Raw genomic sequence first — 27491 nt, 5'->3', positions numbered from 1 at the left:
CGATCAAGCGGTTATGTGTGGTATTGTGACAAAAAACCAAGGCGGAGACTGAAGCTGCAGCATAAAGAGGACTTGGTGATGGACGAATAAAAGGAAGAGCGAAAGAAGAAGGTACCTTACCGCGAAGTGGTTTCCGTGGGCTCATAGCGATCCACACACATATGTGTGGCTGAGAACGGTGTGGAATGGAGGAGATCGCATCAGCTGAAGCACCTTACGGTGAGGCGCGTGAGTACGCAACAGGTTCCAGGGGTCTGGGCGCGCGATCTCTCTCTTTTGTTTGAAGGTATGTTACAGTTCGTCGGTTTTAGCAGGACAGGTTCCTGCGCGGTGTCTCTCCGACGGACCTAGCGGTTGATCGTTCAGGTGAGCTTTATGCTCTCGCTCGCGTCTTGATCGCTGCCGCCGCGTGTGGATTGAGAGAACGATCGGAAAACAACAACAGAAACTGTATCGATCAGCTCCGGGTATACACGGGGTCTGGACCAAGAAGGTCACGGTTAGATCGCGACGATCTCCAGCGAACAGTGTTTGTACAAACGTCGAGCCAGCGGGTTGGCTTTCTAGCAGTGGGCTCTCTCTCCCGAGCTTCCTTTCCGCGGTGTGTTTTTGCTTCGGTTTTTGGGTCGTCCGGGACTTGTACTCCCGGTTTTCGGGTTTTTGTTGTGAAAAGTGGTCCGGTTGTTTGTTTTGCGTCGTATGATCGCGTTGCTTTGCAAAGGACTTTTCGCCTCGTCTTAATCACCTGTGTGCCCCGTCGGTACTCGCGGATAAACGTGTGCAATAGCAACCTTCCGGTGTACCTGAACGTTGGAGATTCGTTGTTTTGTTTGAAGAAGATAATTTATGGTTCTGATCGAAGATCATCCGCCGATGCAAACTCTGTTCTGTGTGTTGATAACGTCAGATTGAACCAAGTGTCAAGTGCGTTGTGAAGCGGTGAATGGAAAATGATGCTTGATTGAAATCAAATGCCGGAAAAACAGATAAAGTGACAGATAAATGCTAGTTTGAATCGTAGAAAGTCAGAAATCAAAGAGTTATGGAAACCTGCGTATTGATACCGCAGGAGTTTGCACTGGCCGTGACGGGCCTTGGGGCGCGCAACTCTCGGGACCAGACCGCAACCGTTTGGTCCAACACGGCGATTCCCCAGGGGACGCTCTGCTATCCCTTCCAGGGAACGGTCCGGATCGACAATCTGGACGTCTACAGCTACGTGGACGAGGACGATGTAAGTACCGACCCGTTTCATCATCTTGATGGGGGTGTTGATACACCTCCGTGGGCAGCGTGCGAACTTCGCCGAAGAAAACTCACCCAGGTGTGAAAGACAGTTTACGGGTGCCGGTCAGGGACCCCCGACGGTAATTCCCGAAGACGTTGTTGTTTTGAGTGGTTCTTGGTCTTGGGTGCGTTCTTGGGTGCGCACTCTCCCATGACCAACCGGGAAGTTGGGAGTGAGATATGTTGCACGGTTGGTGCATCGTAGGAAATGATGGGTGTCTTGGGAGAGGGTGGAAGCGTCTTGGAAGACGATTTTCGGGAACGAAAAGAAAACTCGCTGGAGCGAGAATAATGGCTTTGGATGGTGAGGGGAGAAATTTTCATGAAATGAGTGTATTTGACAACTGATGATAATGATACATTTATGGATGAAAATTGAGGCTAAGGAGTTGGTTTTCGTTATGATCGTGGGAACGTACTTTTTTGATACAAAATCCAAAAATGGTATATGAGACTTAAGTGTTTCTGAATTAAATTCCTTTGATAAAAGATTGGTTGAAATAACAGATATGAGTATTACAATCATAGCATGATTTGAATGATAAATTCTCGTAATTCTCAACTAACTTCACTTTTTCTGCTAGAATTTCTTACAGACCTTATTCTTTGCATAAATCCTATCGGCTTTATCAGCCTATAAATAGCTTAATGGACTTTTAAATCTATTTTTGGCATTTCGGCGTATATTTCGTTTCCTTTAAACCCCTTGACGAAGGTGAATTATAAGTCAAAAACTAGAGCAAATCCAACTAAGTTGCTTTAGGACTGATACAGCTGATATAATTCAAGTAAGAACTGAGATATTCAAGGATAATTTCAAAGCAAGGCATTTAAAAACTGTATTCGTTGATATTTCTCAAGGAATGTGCAGTTTGATAAGGTTCGCGGTAGGTTTTGATCGGTCTAATCTGTTAAGCCGAACTATAAAGTGTTGATAATCGAGCAATTCGTATAATCGAGCCTCTATGAAGTAATAAGTATCCCTTTAAGGTTCGCATAAGGTCTCAATTGGATTTTAGGCTTCTCGTCCAAGATTCACAGGGTATGTAATATCTTTTTTTGTTTTTCACACGATATGCACAGTTAAAAATGGTTATTTGGTAAAGAATGCTAACAGTTAACAACTCTTAACATGAATATAAACTTTAAATTGAGGAAATCTTAAAAAGGCTAAGTAATCAATTCAGTTGAGAAATAACACCAGATAGATAAATATAAAATGAAAACGTAAATCACTTGTTCATTATTTTTCTTGCGTGTTTGGTATTGTTTTTGCTTTCAATTAAAGACCTTTACATATTCCATTTTACAAAATTACCGATATGGAATATAATAATAATATATTATAAATATAATGAAATACCCAAGCAACTAATGCCCTTTTTGGGCTAATAGTTTTTATACGGCTGATATAGGGCTTGTTAGCTGTATAATAGCACTGCATTATTACGCAAGGCGAATTGAAGTGCTATTTGATTACTTGGGTATATCTGACATTTATATTTACAACGTTCTGAACACGTCAGCTGTTCTACAACGAAAATGAAAATGACATGAAAACTAGGAAAGTCTATTAATTGTCCCAAAAACCATGCTAATGTATTTGTATCAATATTATTCATGTTTGGTGCCTTTTCCCTACGGAATAATGTTTCGATAATATTCCATATAAAGTTTGGATACCTATTTTCTCGAGAGTAATGTTTTTTAAAATAATTTGTAAAGTTTTATCCACATATAAATACAAATGGAATGGTGTTTATATGCCACGAGATAGCTTGTGAACAGGCTATCAAATTTTGAGAATTCTTCCAAAGTGTTCCAATGTGTTTGTGTACATTGAAGTACAGGATATAAAACGGGGAAGTGTACTCAATGGCAACACAAAGTTTGCCGGGACAACTAGTAGTATATAAAAACATTTCTCGAAAACTTTTTCAAACAAACTCAACTCAGAAAAATGATCAAACTTGTTTTATCAATCCTACGAGTTTCTCAGACGAAGTTCTACACTTTTCGGTCTAAACCAAACTCGGTTTTTTACTTTTAGAACGTTTGATTTCAAGATTTACGGCTCAAGTGAGATTTTCAATTTTGCAACCTAACCATAACTTTCACCGCTCCGTTGTATGGGAGACAAAGTGACTTAACCACGAATCAAAACAAAACACTACTTGAGTCGATTTTACCTTGATACAAAAACGTCGTAAGTAACTGAATGAAACGACTTATCATTTTGTCGTACAATTTTTGTGGGAAACGATAGAAACTACTAACGCGAGCTGATTGAATGCAAAATTTATGCGATGTACACGACGAAAAAATGTGAAAATGGGATTCATTTTTAAAACAGTTTTAGAAAACAGGTTGTGATTCTTCTGAAAATATTTTCTCAGAACCGTGTAGAAAGTTACTTGCGTCGATTTGAAAAAGTAATCGATATGCCTTCATAATTGTTTATTTTTTTTTTTAAGAACAGTTTATTGAATTACTGGCCCATCCTTTCATGAAATAGATCAACTAATAATGATAAAGTTTTCGATAACCCACTAATACCGAACCCCTGATTTAGACTGCGAATCATTTGGTATTTTGTGTTTATTTTGGTTGCTTTAAAATCAAAATGATTTTACTTAAAAAAATATGACCTACAAATTACAGGATCTCATTAATTGTGTTATAAATAATTATGTGCATTTTCTTCCACAATCAACATAGCATAGAATGAATTTCTGGGGCTGTTAAAATATTTTTAAACCTATTTTTCCTTTAGTTACACGGAAAATAAAATATGTTCTAGAAAAACATTGATTTTTTTCCAAGTACCGTAAAAACTCAAATTTTTATTTTTGTCAAATATTTATTTCCAGAAAAAGATTCGAGAAAAAAATGTACGAAATAAAAATAAGAAAAATAAAAAACCATAATTATCAAACGCATATAAATAAATCACTTGCCAAAACATGCTTAGAACGATTTCTGATAAAGAAAAATTATATTCAGAACGAAAAAAGGGTATTGGAAGGATAAAGATCATTGCAAAATTCTAAGACATCGTCTAAGTAGATCAGGTTTTCTTTAATAATGGTATGAGAATTCACTGCGTGAAATTTTGAATTTAGATCTTCTGTAGGTGGATTCCTGCGCACATTTTCTTCGAAGAGAAGAAATTTTCTTCCATAATCCACCGACAAGAAAATTTTCTTTGCTTCGAAGAAAATACGCGCCGCAATTCGCCTTCTGGTGTGAAGCCTACACTGAATGTGTTTTTTTTCGTTACATGCACGGAAAAAAATAAAATTGAAAACCTACAAGGAGAATTTTCTTTACCTAAATTTTGAGATTACGTTTATTTTAAGTTTAATAAAACCTCTCGGTATTATCTTTCTTCCTCAATAGAGCAAGCTGCATCTACTCAATGGGGGGAGTTTGGTTCAATAAGCCAAATTTGGGTAAAACTGTGTATATTTTTCTAATGGAATTGAAGGCAAACTACCTAGTGGGGACCTTGGAAAATTAGCCAAAATTGAGTAATTGGGCTCAACTACGGAATTGCGTTGAACCAACCCAAAATTGAGTCAAAATCTGTCTCCGTGTACACTCTTTAAAGGTCTGTCAAAGTTATGTCATGATCAAAATCTGTAAAGAAGAAAAAAAAAGAAAAAGTTCATCCGTCATCTCTCTCTCTTTCTCTCTCTCTTTCTGGCGTTACGTCCCAACTGGGACAAAGCCTGTTTCTCAGCTTAGTGTTAGCACTTCCACAGTTATTAACTGAGAACTTTCTTTGCCGATTGACCATTTTTGCATGTGTATATCGTGTGGCAGGTACGAAGATACTCTATGCCCTGGGAATCGAGAAAATTTCCTTTACGAAAAGATCCTCGACCAGCGGGATTCGAACCCACGACCCTCAGCATGGTCATACTGAAAAGCTGCGCGTTTACCGCTACGGCTATCTGGGCCCCTTCATCCGTCATCAACTATCTATTATTGCAGCAAGATATTATTTTAATCATGACAAATGTTTTGAAACTGGAAACATCTATAAATTTTGATGAACAAATTTATACATATATTAATGTTCATTTTTTTTTTTTTCAAGTTTTGAGCAGGAGTGTGTTGAGCTCTCAACCATATTTCGTTCGTACTGAGTTTGATCGAGCTTGAAGTTCCGACAAAATATATTGCTGACTTTTGGTAAACCGATGCATTATTTTTTTCAATGCAGCTGATGATAAGTACTGATCGTTCAAATTGGCAGAATGTAGTTTAAAAGAAGCCAAGATTTAGCACATACTTTTTGTAGGGTTTACTATCTGAGCCGTCTGGAAAATTTTAGGTGATAATAAATTCTTAATCAAACTCTAGCATTTCCGAAAAAATGGTCGATAACCTGCATATCATATTAGGAATTATCGATATTATGTTCACAAAATGTCGATCCATACGGATCTTTTTTAATCGCAAATACTAATTTACCATGATTAACCCTCTAATACCCAAATTTTTATTTTCGATCTAAATATCATTTTTAGTTATCTAAAATCATTCTAATCACGTTTAAAGCAATAATTTATTTTTATTCGCAAACCTTTGAATTTTGGTTTCTAATTTTTATAATTATTTATAATTTATTTTTGAACATCCCTATCCTTTTTCATTTTTTGTTGAAGCCTCTTTTGGCTACTGATTTTTTGGCAATAATAAAAAATCAAGATTTTACCGTACATCTAAAAATATTCAATTTTTAAGTTTTTTCTGATTTCTTTTTATTTTCCATGTTACGAACGGAAAACAGTTCTGAAATCATGTTAATACCGCCGAACTCTTCTTATGTGATAGGTTGATCGTTGGAAAATATAAAGGAACGTATATGTAATGTTTAGTTTTTCGGTAGTTGTCAAACTTCCACTCCACTGCTTAGCCGTAAAGCACGAATCATAACTAAGAGCAAGTATAAAAGGAACGATTTTTAATATACCGCGTTATATAAGCCCCATACATTTATAGGTTTTATAAAAATATAATTTTTCAAACTATTTTCAAAAAATAAAAAAGTTTCAAAGTCATAAAGGAAATTCAAATTTAACAGATTGTTATGAGTCGATTATTAAGAAAAAAAAATATTTTTGATTTCCGAGCTACGAAAAAATACACAAAATCTCAAAGTGTGCCCCGTCTAAAGGCGGAGTTGGGTATTAGAGGGTTAATTCCATGCAGAAATGCAATAGCTCGTGATTAAATAAACTGAAAAACTTCTGCTGTTTTCAAGAAATCCAACCACATTTGTAGGTGAAAATTTCATCAAGCATTTTGCTTCAAACTTTCAATTCCGTTTCTCCTCAAATTCAGTTTTGCCACTAACGCCCTTCGCTTCTAACTTTCTCCACGAACTTATACAGCAAATCTACTCTCAAACAGTTTAACTTACATGAGTTACGTCAGAGATGTCAAAAATCTTTGTTTGCGGATGACCTCTCCGCCAAAGGATGAATCCTGCGATTGATTTATTTTTTTATATTAAACTTTTTTGCCATTGCTACAAAAAAAAATCGATTGATGAAAATGCATCACATGTAAACTGTAATTTCAAAAACCGTTACAGGGACCTTTCTCCGTAACTTGATCGCTTGTTATTTAAAATCCAGTATAATTTACAGTGGTCATACAATTATGATTGTGCTACTTTTACCCGAATGTCAATTCCCCAAACGAGCCGTTTTCCCGAAAGCTATTTCCCCGAATGAGTCGTTTCCCCGAAAAGTGATTCAGTTTAAAAAGATACAGAATAGCCTTAAGTGGCAGGGTTCTGAACCAGAAAGAACTATAAGCAATCAAAAGAAGCAGATATCTGATTATTCTTGACTAAACACGTATTGCCAAAATTGCTGAGGACGGTAAAACTCGAAAGATCTGCCTATCGAATAAAGAAGGATGCATTTCCGATGACCGGTTGGTTCGTTCACCACCTTGAAATGCAAAAATTTATGACAATTATGACTGTGAAACACTTTTAGGGGAACAGGGGTATTCGAGGAAACGGGGAATTCGGAGAACTGGCATTCGGGGAACTGACGATCGGGGAAACGACATTCGTAGAATAGTAGCACAACACACTATTATGGGTCATTTCCATTTGAATTGTATGTGGAACAAAGTGACTAATAACCATTACTAGGAGACCCATATTAGAGTGAGTAGTGTACTACAGGTTTTTTGGTACAATTGCGGTATGAACCGTTCTTTGCAAAAAGATGATGAGATTTCAAACTCTACCTGAATCAAAATCGTCCAACCATCCAACCATGCTTTTCTCGATCAGTAAACTTTTTGAAAAAATCAATTTTTGCCAACATTTCGGATTGCAATATGGACATTCAACCACTCATCAATTTTTACGCGTAACAAATTTGATTCGTTTCAAAAAATCTTAAGGCTATTCTACTGGTTTTGCTCTTCACGGCATTAGACAGTGTTTGGAATAAAGGTTTAATGGCAAAATTAAAAAAGGGAACTTTATTTGCCAATAAACATTGTTAAAATAATCCAAAGTTATCTGTCAAATCGTACACTTCAGGTTAATTATCAAAACTCCTAGTCTGAAAAACGGTTCAATTTATTTTGATACGATATTATATGAAATCTGGTTACTTAAAACCATAAGGCACATGTAACGAATCAATAATTTCTCTAAGGAAGCCAAATCTACTGATCAACAAACGTCTCAACATCAAAGATCACAGTCTCAAAGATGCAAACGCCCTTACTCACAATGCATCGCACACGAAGTAACAAAACTCCGATTCCATCCGTTCATCTCAATTCATCACAAAACGTCAAAAAGTCCGATCTGGTCCCGAACCCATCAGCACTTTACCACGACGGCACCAAATCGAGTCACCGATCTCCGAATCCCCGAGAGCTGTTAATAGATCATCCAACTTCGATTGCGGCCGTCGCTTCTCTCCAGTTTCTCCGGCAACCAGCTCGGTCAAAGTTCTTTTGTCTTGCCAGTGTCTACCTGCATCCGAAACACCCCCATCATCAGCATCATCCGAATTCACACGCCTTTGAACTTGATTTCGAACCTGACCCGACCGGCCCGACGCTGCTGGCTGAGAGATGATTTTTTAAGTGGTTTCCGAATAAAACCGAGCAAAGAAAACGACGACGACGAAGAGAGAAATGTTACATCAAATTGCTGTCCCTAGTTTCTCCGAATGCTCTTCTGGTAGGTTACCGGAAAATGGATGATCAATTAGAGGGTGTTCTACGCACCGAGAGACAATGACGACCCGAGCGAAGGGCAGGTGCTCGACCATGGGATCAAAAAGCGATCAATCATTGTGTGGGCTGCAATTATCGGCGCCAAAGCCGAGCGGAAATTTCGGGCATTCTTCGGCGGATCGACCGAGGGAATCTCTGATCCGGCCCAGTTTCAAGAGCTGCGCTGCGGAGTTGCTAATTGCTATGGTAATCAGAGCGGTTCGCACCCAAGTTGGCTCTCTCTCTCTCGCTTCAACCGGACGAAGTCGTTGTCGTCTGGTTGCAATTGGTCTTAATTGTTTTAATTATGCGACGGTGTTTTTTCAACTTCGTGGCTCGCTCGGTGATTGACAGTGAGCGAAGGGAGCTCGCCCGCTCATTCTCCATCGGTTGACATAATTAATGCACGCTACTCGCTCACGTAGCTCTCGTACTGCCGCCAGTGAAAGCTCACTCATGATCCTGCGCGTTGACATCGAGTTTGAGCGAATTTTTCAATCAAGATCGCTCCACCTCGCGCAAAAGTTCAACGATCGCCTATCAGAGAAGTGATCATCATACTAGTCGTGCGCGCTGAACTTGATCCTACCACGCTAGACATGATCCATACCACGTGCCCGGTGCGAACTTATGCTCGACTTAATTGACGTGTGGTAATTTCCATTTTTGAACCCATTTCACCTTACCACCAGACACCACCTCACCTCCCCGAACCAGAGGTATTATTCAATTGGTATCATAATTTCCACGCCACTTCCATCTGGCTTGATTTTCCCAAACTGGGAAAACTTGTAACCGCTCTCGGAGAATGCAGTTATGTTGTACTTTTTTACGATTTAATTGACGCCACCCGTCGACGACGACGACTTGGGAGGAATTGGAAATTGAAAGTGCAATAGACTCACGTTTGCACTGGAGATCATTCAGCTACTGACTGCACCACCCCGCTTTTAATTGCGAGTGTGATCTATGTGGTAGATGAGAATGGCAAGCTGTAAGAGACGAACCTGATCTGTCATTCGATCGATCTTTTCTCGCACTTGCGCGGTGTAAATGAACTGATGATCGTTACGTTGATTGATTGTGCTGAACTGGTTCCGAGGCTGTAAATGGGTAGTTGACAATTGTGCGGTAGCTGGTGGACAGTGTTGAAGACAGATAAGGTCTCTGGACTCGGAAGGTTTATGATTGATGTGGAAATTGGTGCACTGGAGAGGAAATTAGTAGATTTTTTTTTAGGAAACAGAATCACTACTAAACATTTGTTTCATTAAAAATTGTCATGTCGACGATCTTAAAAATACTTGCAGGTCTCCGCAGTTTAAACGAAGTTGATGCTATTTGTGCGTTACGTTCCAACGGGGAATAAGTCTATTTCTCAGCTTAGTGTTCGTATAAGAACTTCCACAGTAATTAGCGTTTTCTCTTTTCACGTATGAGTCTAGATTCGGAGCTCAATTTTGAATAATTTTCACCCTAAGTAGTTGCGAAATCAGTCCAAAACCTTCTCAATCTTCGATTCCGGCACTTCCCTGAGAATATTTTCCAGAAAGACTTCATTGCGTCTCTAACTAAGCGACGAACCTCCTCAGACACACATTCGCAACGCTGCCTGTATACCATCTCGTAGGGATCAATTACGCCTTCACGGATGGACCACACTTGTCGCATGATTCAACCTTCACCGACCTGTGGTCCCCGTTGGCCATTAGTCGCCAGACACCAAATCTAATCGAACGACAGTCGCCTTGACAGGCGATATGCCTACATGATCGTGTGCCGTGTACGTAAGCTCGCTTAGCCTAGAACAGATTGGGCGCACTTGTGCGATGCGTGGGTAAATCCCCCGTACAAGAACGACTTGATGGCAACGAACAAGTGTGTCGCTTTTTTGTGGGAACGATCCTATCGTCGCCCATGTTGTTCCATAGAAAACCCATCGCATTTAGTGAAGAGCCCATTTTTGGCAGCGCCTGGAGTGTGAAGTGGAATATTATTAATCAAAGTTCGCTTCGGGCTCTTGATTGATTTTTAATTACACTTTTTTCCCTCCTCGAGACGAGTGCGCGACGATTGCGCCAACAATCACCAAACGCTACCGTCGTCGTCAGCTTCACTAACTCCCAGCCCGGGGTGATTAATGATCCCGAATAATTCCCCTCTATCGATCGCAGCCGCAGCTGTACAAATTGATTTCGCTCCGAACGGAATATAAAACCGAACAAATCGGATCAGGTGGACCCTCGTCACCAACCAAACATGGCCGGAGAAAGTTCCCAGGCTGACATAAATTTCTCAATTTTATGTAACGAGATCGGGTTGATCGGTGACCTAGCTTTGAGAAAAGGAAGGGTCAGGTGCCTTACTCGATCGAATGGGTTTTTGTCGTCGGGTTGAAAGTGATACTCGTAAATTCCTGGCTTAATCCTTGACCGAAAATTCCTGCGCTGCATGAAAGCCGATATCGACGCGTTATTGATCCTGGGTGAGACGATACAGAGTGGCAGCTGTTGCGTCATACTGATCAGGGATGTGATGGAAGAAGGACACGACATTGATTCATTATTGGGGTTGTAAGCATTGGTGTAGTTAGGGGTTTCATCAGGGGAGAGCAATGAAATATTTCACTATTTTTCACAAAATAAAAATTCTTCCATTCTTATTTTGCGGTTTTTTTTTAACTTTTGCTAGAAACATAACATTCCTTATTCTATAACAGTGGACTAGCAGGATTACAAAATGCTACTAGATTTATTTCCTCGACTAGACAATGGGATCAGTTTACAGTTTTGGACGGGTTGGAAACAGTTGAAAGATTTCATCGATGGCAAAAGAGTGAATCTAAAATCAAAGGAAATTTCTAACACTACTCGATTCAGAACTTATGAAAGACTACCTTTCTGTGAATAAAACTTCAAAGATATTCCCCAGGATTTGATTTAAAGTTCTCTTTAGATGTACCATTTTGATTCATATTACGGACACTTAAGGACTCAGGGAAATATAACCCAGCATAGAGCATACAAAATAAATCATTCTGTATGATTCCTTAGCGCTATCGAGCGTCGGAAGCCCTTTACTTTTGAACAGTGGGTGAAGAATACGCTTCCGCAACTTCAATAAATTTAAATAAATGTGTAGCCTTTTCATGATTCTTATTCCGGACGCTTCCTCACTTTCGCCTCATATTCCGGACACTTTGAATCGAACTCCGGACAGCTCATGATAATCATTAATGGAACAGTCAAATCATCAATCGAAATCGTTAAACCACCAAAGAGACATCTAAGGTAGTTGGGCATTATAAATTTTCAAAGATATTTATGGAAAAAGTTTACTTAAACGAGCCTTGAAATTGAGAACTTTTGAACAGCAAAAATTGAAACATTTCGCGTGAAATATAAAACGGTACCTCCAGCAACTTGAGATTTTTCTTGGACCAAAATCTTCTAGATATTCCAATCAAGATGAGCCTCGTGTGTGACATTATAAAAAAAAAATATCACTAATCTTGATATAAAGATCAAGACTTTTATTTAGACTTCACAAATTATATTTTTTTAATGATTCTGACATGAATCACTCCATTATCTCCTGGGGAGATGTCTCTCAGAATACTTTTAAGAGCTCGTTTAGTATTTTCGTTCTTAATTCCGTCTGAACTAACTCTAGTAATCAAGATAGTTCTCCCAGAACAATGAAACCCTATCGAATAATCACTTAATTTTTTCCAAGGATATTTTTAGAAAATTATCCGTAACGATTGGAAAATTTCCTTAAAGTTTAATTTTGTGGTTTCTCAAATTGAACTTTTAAAATATCCATCAGAAGTCCATTTAGATACTTTGACAAGAATTATCAGAAAACTTGAAAATTTTCTACGACATTACTTTAAAATTCCTTACAGTAATGTATAAAGTAACATTTGATCAAATCAAAATTGAAATATCTTGAGGAATTTCCTGCAATGTATATCTAATGTATCCTTCGAAAAAATATAAGTTGAATTAAATGTGGGATCCTTTGAAAAGATATTATTTCCTATGAGCGTAATATATCTGCAAATGAATTTTTGAACAAATTATTGAATTGTCTTACGAGAGATGAATTACTGAAATCCTGTAATGATTCATTGTAGACCATTTTGAGGATTCCTCAGGACAACTAGGACAACTTCAGGAATAAATCTTCGACGAGATTCATTAAATCTCTTAAGAGGATTGGTGAAGAATTTTCTGCAGGAACCACAGTAGAAGTGATAGATGTAATACCTCATGTAATTTAGGCACGTAAATGTACAACTGGAGAATGTTTAAGAGGCTCCATTTAAAAAATATATATATGAATTTCCCGGATACAGTGACCCTACGCAGTTGAATCACCCACAATTTATGAATCAGCTGATTTCAAAAGACAAAATTATTATCAAACTTGTCACAAAACATCACAGAATTATTTTTACACATAGTTTCTTATCAGTAAAAATACTTCTGTGATGTTTTATGATAAGTTTGATAATAGTTTTGTCTTTTGAAGTCAGCTGATTCATAAATTGTAGGTGATTCAACTGCGTGGGGTGACTGTATATTATAAAAAAAAATAAAGCAAAATCAACAGCAAATCTCGAAGGAATTCAAAAAGTAAAAAACTCTTGGGTTAAATATAAATGAAAACTGAATTTAGTTCTATGTATATCATTTAATTCCACTAGAGTTTGAATCCTTTGGAAGATACGCGTACTATAAGGCAGTCTTCATATTCATGTACTAGACTCGACTTGTATAGGTGCTAAATTCGATTTTAATTTATTTATAAGTATTTCACTAAACAGCTTGAAGATTTATTATTATCTTGGAGTTTCTTGGAAAATGTATATTCTAAAATACGTGTAGGTGCCCTTAGTTAAATTCGTGGTAGATTCCTGTAGAAAATATCTTTGAAAGAATTTATGGTAGATTAGGCTAACATATTTTTGGAATTCCTATATCTCTTTTCTTTTTTTTCTCGTAGTTACTCTAGAGTGATTCCAAGCAACCGCACCAAAATTTGGTAAATATTTTAATTCATTTTTTTCTATTGAGCTAAAACTTTGCACAGTTTTCCAGTTCCATCTAAATCGTCATTTTCCGATATCAAATCTTCAAGTTGAGTCACGACTAACTTTTCAAAAGGGTGTATGTAAAAATGGTTCAAAAATATTCAAAAAGCTGCACAGCAAAAACGGTTCGTTCGATTGTTAGACAACTAAAGAAACAAAGTTAGACAACTAAATAAAGATTCCAAAAAAAAAAAAACACACAGTAAAAAACATTTTTTTTTGCTTAAAAAACATAATTTTTGACACAAAAACTCAAATATCTCAAAACCCTATCGGAATACCAACGTAATTTTTTGAAGGAAAACGGTCCATTATATTAGCTATCTACCATAAAAATTTGGTGATGGTAAACCAATAAACAAAAAAGTTATGAAATTTCAAACATGTCACAATTTTCACATTTAGTAGAAAAAAAAAAATTTTTTTTTCGGTGTAAATTATTACGGGAACCGCAGTTTGTTGCTGATTTTATTGTTAAGGGCCTTGCGTGAATTAAACAAGTCGTTTTCATGTATTCATTAGTATTATGTATATTATATGTATAAATATTATGTATATGTATAAATATTATATGTATATGTATATATGTATAAATTAAAGTGAATTAACAGATTACACGAAAATAATTTTTTTTTACCAGGATATTTTTTTTTTTAGAGTATGATCGATGAGTTTCTAAATGTTATATATAAACTTTAAAAGTTTTGGATTTGGGTATGCGTTATGAGATCATGAAAACATTTTATTAATACTTATTTATTTATTTATTGTTATTCAATTTTTTTACAATATCGAACACTTTTGCATCATTATCAGTACAGTTCGAGTATAGTTTTGCTTTAATTTTATTTTCTGACAATGGAATGAAACAGTGAAATTTTTGGGTTCCTTGGATCGTTTTCGCGTTATTATATTGCTCGCTGAGCTCTGATGCCGTTAATTCGTACTCTTCAGTAGTAGTAAAACAAAATGATAATTTTGTTAAATCTTCTTGTTTTCTGCGATTCGCCCAATCAAATAGTTCTTTTGCAGTTTTAATTGGATGCTCACGTTCTTTGGCTAAACTTGCTCTTGTGGCCATGCGCTTAATGGTTCCTCCAATAGCATCACAAGGACCTTTGCCATGTGACGTAGCGAAGAAATGCCATTCTGCATCAATTCCGTACTTTGATTTAAATTGACATAGGCTCGAAAAATTCTTACGGTTTTTGTCAGCAGTATGCGGCGCCGCCATCTTTTCGAATCCAACATATTCTAAGCAACCGTTGGATACTCAAATGCATTTCAATGCGGATACTCAAATGATCTTGACTGCTGTCAAACCCATTAGGTGGGATTGGGGTTGCCATATACGTGGTTTTTGTACTGCGATGCTGCTCCATCAGACATGAAATATATCTTTCTGATTTCTTTATCCTTATCAACGCGAAAAAAGTTAATCATTTTGGCAATGAACAAATTTACAGATACTGAGTCGTGTCTTAAATCTTCGGAAATTACAATAAAACTAAAATGTTCAATTTGCGTACTTCCATTGAAATAAATAACGAATGGATGAATTGTAGCTTGTTGTACGTTCCAGTGATGGGACTGCACTTCATCTTGCAATACAAAGCTATAGTTTTCAGAAAAATCACAAATGGCTAAAAATTCACCATCTTGTAATGTATTTTTCGTATTTTTTAAAAAGCGGGATTGCTCTGTTTTAATAAAGTCGTGAGGAATTAAACTTTCTAATTTCAAGCAAAAAAATGACACAAACTCATCTACAGGTTTTACAATAGTTTCTAGGTCACACCTATCCGTGGTCACCCATTGCTCAAATGATAACTGATCAATATAATTTTCTTCAAACTCAGCGAATAAAGTATTTTCCAATGATGAAGAATCTGGACAATCCGAACAAGATCGTAGATAGCAATTTGATGTTGTATTTTCACACAAAAGACTATCAGGTAACATTTTAATATCCTTTGATAAATTGATTCTTTTCAAACTATGTAAGATTAGGTTAATATTTTCGTGTGTTGTGCACACACAAACATTATGTGTTCCTGAATTGGATAGAAGCTTGCATTGCCTTGGACGAAGGCTTGCAAATGAGGAAAACCCTACCTTAATATTTTCGTTAATTTCCTTGAAGCGTGTATACGCTTCTTTCAAAGTAGTCATCATTAATCGTTTTTGGATTGCTTGACGCTTTCCATCTTTTTTTACAGATACATAATCTTTTTGGCCAGGCATAGCTCTACTTACTTCATCGTCTTCAAAATATTGAATTTTTTTTTCTTTTGTCTCATCTGTTAATGAAGTATTCGACCTAGCATTTTTGGTTGCAAGACAGTTATTTTTGAATTGTTTTGCCTCTTTTGCTGTATTTCTATTGGTTTTGAACTCATCAATGGCGTCTTGAATAGACCACGAGCTTGGTAGCATCGACAAAATCAATAATTTTTCTTTCCTTGTCGTGGCTAGATTCGAGAACCTTTCCTTCATATTCATAATTACCTCATCGTAGTCTGTATTTTCCACATCCTCAGGTCCTAATTTGAAGAGGTTTCTTCGTACAGCTCCGTTGATTTCACGGTATTTTTTCTCGGGATAATTGACGTAACCCATCTTCGTCCATTTAATCGGAGTCACTTTTATTCCAGCTATCCCTTCGTTGAAGCGTTCGATGTTGACCTTCTGGATGCACTCATCTTCTGATTGATTTGTTGAAACAGATGTCGCTGATGGTACCGTGGCAAGACTGTCTGTACTTGGTACTTCTGGTAACTCCTCAGTTGTTGTCGGTGCATCTAGTAATTCCTCAGTTGTTGTTGTTTTCGAACTTCCTACAACCTGATCCACTGATGATGTACAGATTGCCCGTTTGTCAACGTTTAAACGGCAGGACGTACAAATGCGTAAATTTGTATTCAATGTAGACATTGGAGCATAACCAGCCGCTTTCAGTTTATCTATGGTGCTTTCGGTGAGATTTCGTAGCTCTTTCGAACACTTTTTTTCTGCAAACGGCCTGCAACAGTTGAGAAAGCGACTACTCATGTTGCTCGTTAGATTTTAATAAACAAAATCACTTTTAAGTTTTTGGTGTCGTTTGCTTGACTGAAGAAAAATTTTACAGTTAAATCTTTTATAACCATAGTGGTAGTATATTTTTAGCTTTTTCGTGAGTATGTTCATGGTATGTACCTATCATGTTTTTGATGTTGTTGAAGTTACTCGCTTTCTCCCAAATATGATTAACAAAGTCTATTCTCTACCAAGGCGGGTCTATCCCAGGTGTAATCAGATTTTAACTTTGTGGAGAAAACCAGCGCCGAGAAAACCGACCTGCTTTACGTATACTAGATCACCTGGGTATAGACTCGCCTTGTTCTCTACGGGGTAAACTTTTTGCAGGTAAACTAGTCGTATACCTGTATAGAAAACTTTTTTTGTAGCTTTTGTCTTCAATATTAGATTTCTTATAGGTTTCTTTTATCAAAAGATTTCAACACTATTGAGAGAATTTTTCTTCAGTTACGTACAATAAAAAATATGACACTATCAAGACTTTAGATCACAACACTGGATCGCGTCTAACTTTCTAAAAGATGCTATAATAGTTATGAATAATTAAATAAAATATCATGAAAACAACTTGTTAACCTCATGTGGTACCCTTAACAAAAAATTCAGCAACAAACTGCGGTCCTAAAAAAAATTAACAATGAAAAAAAATTTTTTTTTCACTAAGTGTCAAATTTGTGAAATATTTGAAATGTCATAACTTTTTTGTTTATTGGCTTACCATCACCAAATTTTTATGGTAGATAGCTAATATAATGGACCGTTTTCCCTCAAAAAATAACGTTGGTATTCCGATAGGGTTTTGAGATATTTGAGTTTTTGTGACAAAAATGATGTTTTTTAATGCAACAAAAAATTTTTATTTACTGTGTGTATTTTTTTTGGAATCTTTATTTAGTTGTCTAACTTTGTTTCTTTAGTTGTCTAACAATCGAACGAACCGTTTTTGCTGTGCAGCTTTTTGAATATTTTTGAACCATTTTCACATACACCCTTTTGAAAAGTTAGTCGTGACTCAACTTGAAGATTTGATATCGGAAAATGACGATTTAGATGGAACTGAAAAACTGTGCAAAGTTTCAGATATTTTTGAAATGGTCGATCAGAATCGACTTGCATGCCTCCGTGGAATCCCTCTTAAGTCTTTCTTGAGGCAATTTAATCCTTTTCGACCAAATGTCCATTCGACGAAATGTTCATTCGACTAAATGTACTTTCGAATTAACGTCATTCGAATAAATGGTCGGGGTTCTGCTAAACCGCACCATGTGCCAAAATCTTTATTCCGAGATATTTTACTTTAAAGTCTTTTCCTGTACTAGTTTATCGCGGACGATAATTTTAATTTTTTTTATCGCTCACATGCGATTAACATTAATTATATGGAAAGGATTCGTATGTATTGAATCAAAGTTCTCACGTGTTCATACATAAATCCTAATGATCGAAGATAACCATGAATTCGCTCTGCCAAAGCGCACCAAGTTGCTCCCATTTTGTGTACCTTTGCTGATCAAGTTCACAGTTCAATGCGTGAAGTGTTCACCAGGAATGACCATCATTTCAGATGCACGTTGACCTGCTGATGTTTTACTGCAACATAAAAATAACCACATAATCTAAAAGTTGTTCACTTCCATTGCCATCGGATAGAACAACAGAAAAAAAAAGTTTCATCGGGAGTCGAACTCGTGCCTTCTGAGTGGTAATATAGTATGCTACCACTAGGTCATTTTCACTTTTTGAATGAATGGTGATAAACTTGAATCAAGTAATGTGCACTTTGTCTGACCGGGTTTTATGGCGAGAATGCCATTTTCTGAACAACTAAAGCGCATCAAGAGTTGTTCACACAGTAACAGATTAAATTGATTCGTTTTTTCATTACGGCTTCTGTGTGCATTGATAAATATGTTATGTAACAAGCAAATGCAAGTATTTATGGTATGTAAATGCCTTTACTTCATGCCTAAATGTGATTTTCAGATAAACAGTACTTAGTGCGGTGTGGCTGGATAAAATTTCAAAGAAAATAGATCAACGCCATCGAAACAATATTTTATTTTAAATAATTATTTGCTGTCCAATTCCACTGGCCTCTGTTTGTATGAGTTGCTTGGAATGGATAAATTGTAAAAATATAAAAGAAAATTGGAAAAATATAGCTTTACATCTGAAAAATGAATTCCCTCTGATGACGTGCGTTGGTTTATGGTTCACTCTGGCTAAACAAAATTACAGTTTTACGTATCACAAACAAAATTTGTGATCTAACAAGGGAAGGTCACGATGGTGTTACACGGGGTTTCCAACCAGACTATTTTTGTTAGATTCTACATGTCAAAATATGAAAAACCCCAAAGCCTTTCGGGTGATGGACCATTGGTGTAGCCAGGAGAGGCGCTAAAAGGGGCAATTTTGTGCATATATAATATTATTGAGTTGATTGAAAATTTGACAAAAAGATTTTTCTCAGTATTTATTATGATAGTACTGAACAGAATTAACATTAATCTATGTTTAGAATGTATTTGTATGTCATAGGCGTAGCTAGTATGGGTTCTTCTTGTCATACTTTTCAAATAAAACCAAGTTGATTTTTGTGTCAATATTCCGTTCACTTTATATTTTATCTGTCATAGAACTCGAGATAAACTTAATGTTTTTCCAGTAGTGTAGTAAAAAGAGCTTGGAAAGGGCCAGTTGAATAATGAAGAAGATATGGAGATACACATTGTGCTGACAAGATATGCTGCTAAAAAAAAAACCCCCGAGGTCAGAAATGGGGCTGTTTTTTAGATTTTTTTTCCATAATTCCACGGATTGCTTTTGTTTTCTTCCCTTGTCTACCTTTCCTCAAATTGCCTATAATATATTCTTTCTCTTGATGCATTTTTTTCTGAATAGAGAAGGTCAGGATGGTGTTACATATTGACTGTTTTTCAGAATCGTATGATCAGAAAGGGTTTGTTTTCAGTCACTAGTCAGAATAAAAACATGATCAGAATATATTGAAGGAGCGTAATTAATAATGTAAACAGGGGGGAAAATAAGGGTAAACTCCGAGGTTTTGACGAGCCTAGTTTATCCAATAATACTTGGGAAAATGCAAAGTATTCTGGAGCGAGATATTTACTAGTGTTAAGGTACAATCTGTTATACTCTACATAAACATTGTTGCGAAAGAGTAAAAATTTATAATATTTTGTTCGTTTAAGTGTTTTGTAACAACATTATATATTTTTACCGACCCTAATACCCGAATATATTACCAGTTTCTTCCAAAAGCGTTACGTAATTTAAAGATAGAGTAAAATTATTTTACGTTTGTTTGGCACTGTGAGTGACGTTTTCTGGCAATACAACTGTCTCTTATTTTGTTTAACTTTTTTTTCTATTTTGTTATAACTAAAATTAAAAATTACCAAGTATACAAACAGTATACATGTTCCATAACAAATAAAAAAAAAACAAAAACAAAAAATAATTGGAAAATGATAGTGTGGCAAAATGTTTCCACATTTGACCCTTACTGGATACACTACTGCTTCATTTTTGACAATCCCAGTCTAATTATATTATTGGAGAAAAGCATGTCTTCTATGGAAGAAATAAAAATACATAGAATGCATGGAACATAAACACCGAAATAAATTTGGTTTTATTTGAATAATATGTTAAGAAAAATCCATCCTAGCTACGCCTATGGCATACAAATACATTCTCAACATACATTAATGTTAATTCTGTTCACTACTATCATAATAAATACTGAGAAAAATCTTTTTGTCAAATTTTCAATTAACTCAATAATATTATATACGCACAAAATTGCCCCTTCCAGAGCCCCTCCTGGCTACACCACTGGTCCATCACCCGAAAGGCTTTGGGGTTTTTCATATTTTGACATGTAGAATCTAACAAAAATAGTCTGGTTGAAAACCCCGTGTAACACCATCGTGACCTTCCCTTGTAAGATTACAAGGGATTGTTCAAATCACTCGATATTTTTATGGTAGAGAGGTTATGATTATTTAAGTCCTTTGGTGTAAAAACTCAATTTCTAAAAAAATGGCACTTGGTGCGGTTTAGCAGAACCCCGACCAAATGTCATTCGAACAAATGTTAAAGATTCAAATAAACCTTTCGACCAAATGTACCTTCAACCAAATGTACTTTCGATCAAATGTCATTCGACATAATGTTCTAAAGCCAATAAAAGCAGCTCTTTTGACGAAAATTGAAAGAAATAAAGAAAATCGTACTGTTTTCTAGTGACGCGGTCATGGTTAGATGCATTCAATTGACATTTTTTTCGTACATACGTTTGATATCTCGTAACGTGAATGCTGAAGGTGCTGTCAAATGTCAACGAAAACGTGTCGACTACCTTGCCAACAACAGCCCAAGCAACACATAGGTTACAATTGTGCAACATATGAGATGAACCAGCCCAGGGCTGAAAATCTCAATAATAAAGAAAAATAAATAAATTGTGCAACATCAACTTATATATGACTGTATCTGGTCATATATAAGTTGATAATGCTCAATTATAATATGTGCGTTGCTCGGGACTGCACTAATAGCAAAGTTTTGAAGAAATTACCCTTATGCAGTCTTCTAAGATCATCCTTCTGCTCCAAGATTTAAACATGCATGCTTTGAATTCATCTTAATGAGCGGGATCGTTTGGAATCCTGCTTTTTACAATCTCAGCGTGCGGGATTTGTGCCAGGATTCAATCACTGTCATGAGATCACAGGAGATCAATTGAATGCAGAATACAACAAACTCCCCGAATTAAATAGTACAAAATGCTTCACGTGTCCAACATGAATATTATACGTTTCAATGAGGATTGGGATGAACCAAACCTATAAAATGAGAGGCGCAGTAGTAAGGAAAATTATATCGGTCGTCAGAAACGTTCAAGAGTTGTATCAAACCACCCTAGTGGTTCGCCCTACTGGTGGTCATTACTAGCCTTGGTGTAGTGTATTAAGTCAAATATTTGGGCGTCACAGCACTATGTTTGGTATTCAGACATACTCTTGCGGAAGTCAATTCTAAAATTCTGATAGAATCTTATTCATATTCTCTTATTAAAAGCAAGGAATCCCGTCTAAACGGGAAGTCATTATACATTACAGTACATTCGTGTAGGTCAGCGTCAGAAGGCTGTAAAAATTGACGATAGACTCATCACAAACGTCCTGTCAGAAAGGAGTTTTCAGTTAACATTGCTTGAAATATCAATGCTGACTCGATTTATTGTACCATCAAACAATTGATCTGGGATTGAATCCTGGGAATCAATCCTCCCATACACGTGGCATGATTCATTGCATGCCTGGATTTGAACCAAGAATGCGCGCGAAACAAATCATGCTCTGGTGATTTTGAATCTCAGCAGCTCTTGGAAAGGGATTTTTTGAAGACTGCCCTTATGTTGATTTTTTCTGGAACGAAATCTTTGAAATGGTTTTACGAGAATATTGTAGTATTTAAGGCAAAGTCCCAGAAGTCTTGAAAGAAGCAATTAAAAAAGGAATTAACCAGGATACAATTAAAGAGTGTGTTTTTTAAATATTCAGGGATGATGATATAATATATTTTTAAGTTTAAAGAATTCTTTGGCAGAAAATTTATTCAGAAATTCCTATATGAGGTGTATAGGAGTCATTTACATGTCAAGATTCTGGGGTGAATTCCATAAAATCCTCAGCGGATTCGTGACGTTATCTTTGGAAAACTTTTGGTAGTACCCTTATTTCTAGTGGGACTCTGATAAATTGATTATGACGCATTTTTGTGAATATTAACCCTGGAAAAATTGCATGCACTGTACATGAGCAATTCTCGCTGAACTGCTCAAGTGGTGTACCGAGTGCACCGACATTACCCTTGGCCTCAAACCCTCCCCGAAACCACCTTACGATATTTTTTTGGGGGAGGGCCAGTGTATATAGCACAACACATGTAGCAGAAGTAGCCTAGGCAAACTGCTTCTCCTAGCCGACTTAAACAATGCCCCCTCCGAATACGTCCATGGATGATAATTTGTAGCCGACGGACGCGTTGTATCGATTAAAAGAAGCCCTTCGGACTGATCGGGTTTTTGGAGATCTTTATGATAATTGGAAAACGTTTTCCGTCTTCGTAAGGCGGCGATCATAAGCCGTAATGTAAATCGTGGCTTCATTTGCAGTAAATCAAGGCTGACGACGAAGGGAGAGTGCATCATTGTCGCGGGTTAATTAAGCACGAGGACTGAAGGTGGGCACGTTTCGATCGAATATCACCGATTTAATTATTTAAGCCAATTCCGTAAATTGACTTCTAAAAGCCATAATTAAACAATTACTTAATTATGCAACGGTTCTGAAAACGGAGGGGCTCGAGAAAGAGTCGAAAACGAATCGTGAAGTTCCCATTCTCGCTTGGCTGAGTACAACTTAATTCAGCGCAGAGAAGAAGGTACCATTCGTGTGCCCATTTGCATAAATCAGGATCGCAATCCGGGCTTCCGATCACGACCTTCTGCTTCTGACTCGAACTTCCATTTGCACAATGTTGTTCTCGCTCTCGTTACCCGAATCGATCCGTTGTTTGCCATTCGATCCGACGACTCCGAATCGAACTAATCGATTCCCACAAAATTTGAAAGTCAAATTAGCCCTGGGATTGATCCAGAATCCCAAAACTTCTTCCCGGGTGCCCAAAACTGGGCATGTGATTTACGACCGCGTTTTTTGATTGACACATCCATTCAAATCTTTACCGGAGCCAGATTGGGGCGGAGGAAAAAAAACCTGACCCAGAAAGACCAGTTTTTTTTCCTCCGCCATCACTTCGGCCACGCCGTCCGGTCCAATGGATAGATCTTTAAAACTAATCTTCGCGCGCAGCACAATGAAGCTGGACGCTCAAGAAGCCAACCACCAATATTGTTCGTTACCGAATATGAGTCAGCGTAAAGCTCTCCGTACCCGTTTGGACCGAAGGGGGCTTAATTCCACACGGTTCCGAAAAAAGAACCTCCAGCTCCAAACTCATTAGCGGGCTTAATACGACGTTTTTTGGTGCGTTGACCCGGCTTGATGGTTGAGGGTTCTAGGAACTGTAGAATCTATGAACCATACCGTACTTGGTGCGTGGCGATGGAGCGATGGACGATTCTTTCGATCAGTCACCGATCAGCGCGATTCGGAAATAACGAAGCAATTATAGGGTTTTATTGATTTATCTCTTTACTGATGCTGCAGCTAGCTGCTGGTTTGCCGGATTCCAAGGTGCTGATTAGTTGGAATTTGACGGTCCAATCTACGAGTGTGTGGATGACCTCGCCGATAAAATCCGAATACAAAGGAGCTGGACACGATGGTTGATTTATTACCTCTCCGGACCAGAATAAGAAAGCGAAACAATTCGGCGGGGGAATTCAGAACTCGGGGTTCCTTATGCGCTTTTGAATTCATCCGTCGGTCAGTCGGTGGAGAAATGCGGAGTTGCCGGCCACAAACCACTACGGTAATGATGATCAATTTGAAACGATGACCTGCCGCAGACGGGAGTACCATCAATCTTCGATGGTTTCGACTTGTTTTTTTTTTGGGTTGGATGGAGTTCAAATTGAGATCTGGTGAAGTTTTTGGGTTCATGTGAGGTGTGGTCATAATTTATGGTTTTGGTTGAGGGTGCTTTTCATTGATGGATTCGATTTGAGAATCCCGAGCTTCTTTTTCCACTTTTGCGTCAATCGGATATCTTAGCGCAGGAACTGTTTCGACTTCTGTCGAGTCTGATGTTCGATACTCAAGACGGCTGTAATGGATGAATTATGTAAGATATGGTTAGGAATTGAAGAATCTCAATATTTGCTTTCGTGCAAGAAACTTTCCAAGTTAACAGCTCTGTTGAAAGCTTATTTCGATTAGTTCTTTATGAAAAACATAATCGGAGTCCTAAACGCATTAGGGTACTCTAGCTAATCATAACCACTGATTAATTATCCCATTAAACACAATTTAACACAACAACCATCTCCCCTCGGATTCACCGAACCATTTCCAAACTTTCACACCCACTTATCGCTCGCAACAATATTGTTCACCGCAAAGCGCCACTTCACTTGTTAGTTGTTACCGCCCTCCCCGTCCATCAAACCAGTAAAGTTCCCCTACCTCAATTGAGCAGACGTGCTTTACACTGTTTCCTAACAAATTACTACACCATGTTGCGGCGCAGAGCCGGTGGTGATGGTTTCACGCTTCGGCGAACGACGGTCGTTTTCATAAGTCACGCTTCCGGAGAGGATAGGTATGCTCAACCTCACTCACACCCCCCACACGGTGAAGTATGTCTTTGCGCACCGCGTTATAATCAACTGAAGGGTGGGAAGACGGGGTAGTATGCGTTTCCTAAGGATAAACGTAATTCTAACTGTGAATTGTGTAGAAAACGTTATTCTGATTGGGTTTACAGGGCAGTCGCATAAATAAGCTCGAAATTACTCACAACAGCTATTGGGTTGAGGCAATATTATCTAAGGCAAAGATATCTAAGAAATTTATCTGAATTCGAGTCCAGATAGCCGTAGCGGTGAACGCGCAGCCATTTAGAAAGATCAAGTTGAGGATCGTGGGTTCCCGCCGACTGAGGACCTTCTCGTAAAAGAACTTATTCCGTCTTCCCAGGGCATAGAGTATCTTCGGACCTGTCACACGAAATCCACATGCAAAAATGATTATTTCGCCAGAAAGCTCTCAGTTTACAACTGTGTAATTGCTCATAAGAACACTAAGTTGAGCTCAGTCCGTGAGAGGCGTCTAAACATGAAATTATCAAATTTGTCTAAAATTCCAATCATCTTGGAGGTATTTCGAAGGCGCATTTTACCCCGACGACGCATTCTACACCCAGTTCCCCTAAACATAGTCGAACAAGTGCCATTCAACGGAGCGTAAAAACTGTCTCTTACAGAGGGGAGAGACCGTCGCAAACCGTCCAACGGAGACAGACAGTGATTCATCGAGCACTTGTTCCGCTGGATTGACATGAACGTTGTCAACACTTCGACAGAGTTGACGACGATGATGATGATGATCTTACTATGTGACTATGTGGTCGTCAATTGGGATTCTCTGGCTCTGGTGCTGGCAGTCATTAACATACCTCTTTGTGTCCTTTTGCGTGTGTTCTTTTTTATTTGCATGTTACAATTGTGAATACTAGTGCTCGCGGAGATCAGCCGGAGAAATTTGAATTCAATGTGGCTATTTATCCGTGTCGCGTGTTTTGCCGATCGACGCGCTTTCTCTCTCTTCGATACATTGAGTACTCTTTACTGTTTCGTGCGGAAAAGGTATTACTCTAGGCACTTTACCATTTGAAATAAATCAAATAGATTTTAGCTCTGATTTCAAATCTTTTCTAAGTATTTTTGTAAACCGTACAGTTTTTGAGACTGGAGTGTGTCAATTGCGGAGGCATTCGGCGTACAAAGCACTGTCGCACGCCCTGTTTAACAGACTGAGAACGCTCGAGGACTTTTTCTTCGGCAAAAACCAAGTTGGTTTTCGTGAGAGCCGCACGACAATGAACCATATGTTTACCTTGCAATTGATCTTAGACAAATTCCGGGAGTAAAATTTGTAGACTTAATACTGTTTATTGATTTCAATGCGGCGTACGATTCAGTGAAAAGAAATGATCTGTACCAGATGATGTCTAAACATGGTTTTCCGGTGAAACTAATAAGGCTTATACGTGCTACGCTGGATGGTTCAAAATCAAGTATTCGGATTGCAGATGAGGTTTCAACCTCATTTGTGACGTAAGACGAAGTGAAGCACTTTCAAATTATCAAGTTCGAGGATGCCATTAGAAGATCTAGCGTGTAGAGAAACGGCACTATCATAAGACGGTTGCACATGCTCATTGGCTTTGCGAGCAATATCGGACAGTGGAGTAGGCCTTCGTGCTCCTGAGGAGAGTGAGATAGCGAAGATAGACCATTAATTCTACCAAAATAAACTACATGGTTGCAGGTAGGCTGGTGGTGGTGTTGATGCAGAGGTAGTGTTTGAAGTTGTTGAAGAATTGGTTTACCTTCGGAACACTTGTGACGTGTGGGAACGACCAGGCTAGTAGAGTAATGTAAGTTCAAACTTATAATCTCGTAGTACAAACTTAGCATTACACCGTAACAAAGGAAATTTCTGAAAAATAAACTTTTTGGTCTACTTTTTAGATTTTTGCAGATGCTTTCGGTGCTATAAATCTACATGGAGCTTAATAACTCAAGCTTAGCTAATAAATTAATGAATATCTCTTATAGCAACCATCGGTCGGATTGATTTACTCTCATCATCAATGAAGAATAAAGTTGAAAGAATGAGTTTTTACTATAAAATGAAAAGATTGTTCTAGCATTGCAGTACTAACGTGTTTGTAACATACTTTAATATTTCTTCATAGTAATTTCCATGCAAAACTATATCGTCTTTGGGTCAGTTTGAGTCCAGCCCACTTGCTGCTATTACAGCTATTATACAACTAACTTGCCATGTATTAGCCTCATAAGTCCAAAACGCCGAATAAGTGGGCTAGTGGTTACTTGGTAAACGTTTTTTTTTACACAAAAAATCGTTCACATCTACCTTCCGATATCCATGCTTAGAGTGGATTTCGACGATTAGTTCATTTGAAACCTCGACATTATTATGTAACCTAATATTCTAGAAAAAATTTGATTTCA

General features: G+C 37.6%; 1 protein-coding gene across 1 annotated transcript in view; it reads left to right on the top strand.

Moving 5' to 3' along the window:
• Nucleotides 1–478: 478 nt before the first annotated feature.
• The window catches only part of LOC5565898 (zinc finger protein 235), a 40300-nt gene continuing 13287 nt past the window's right edge, over nt 479–27491 (top strand). The window contains exon 1 of the mRNA XM_021848121.1: nt 479–1234. Coding sequence (XP_021703813.1) covers nt 1043–1234 — 192 coding nt within the window. The 5' untranslated portion in view covers nt 479–1042. The remainder of the gene's footprint in view (nt 1235–27491) is intronic.

This window comes from Aedes aegypti, chromosome 2 (assembly GCF_002204515.2).
Source record: "Aedes aegypti strain LVP_AGWG chromosome 2, AaegL5.0 Primary Assembly, whole genome shotgun sequence".
Lineage (NCBI taxonomy): Eukaryota > Metazoa > Arthropoda > Insecta > Diptera > Culicidae > Aedes > Aedes aegypti.
The sequence above is the reverse complement of the archived record's forward strand: the minus strand, read 5'-3'. Positions and strand labels throughout refer to the sequence as shown.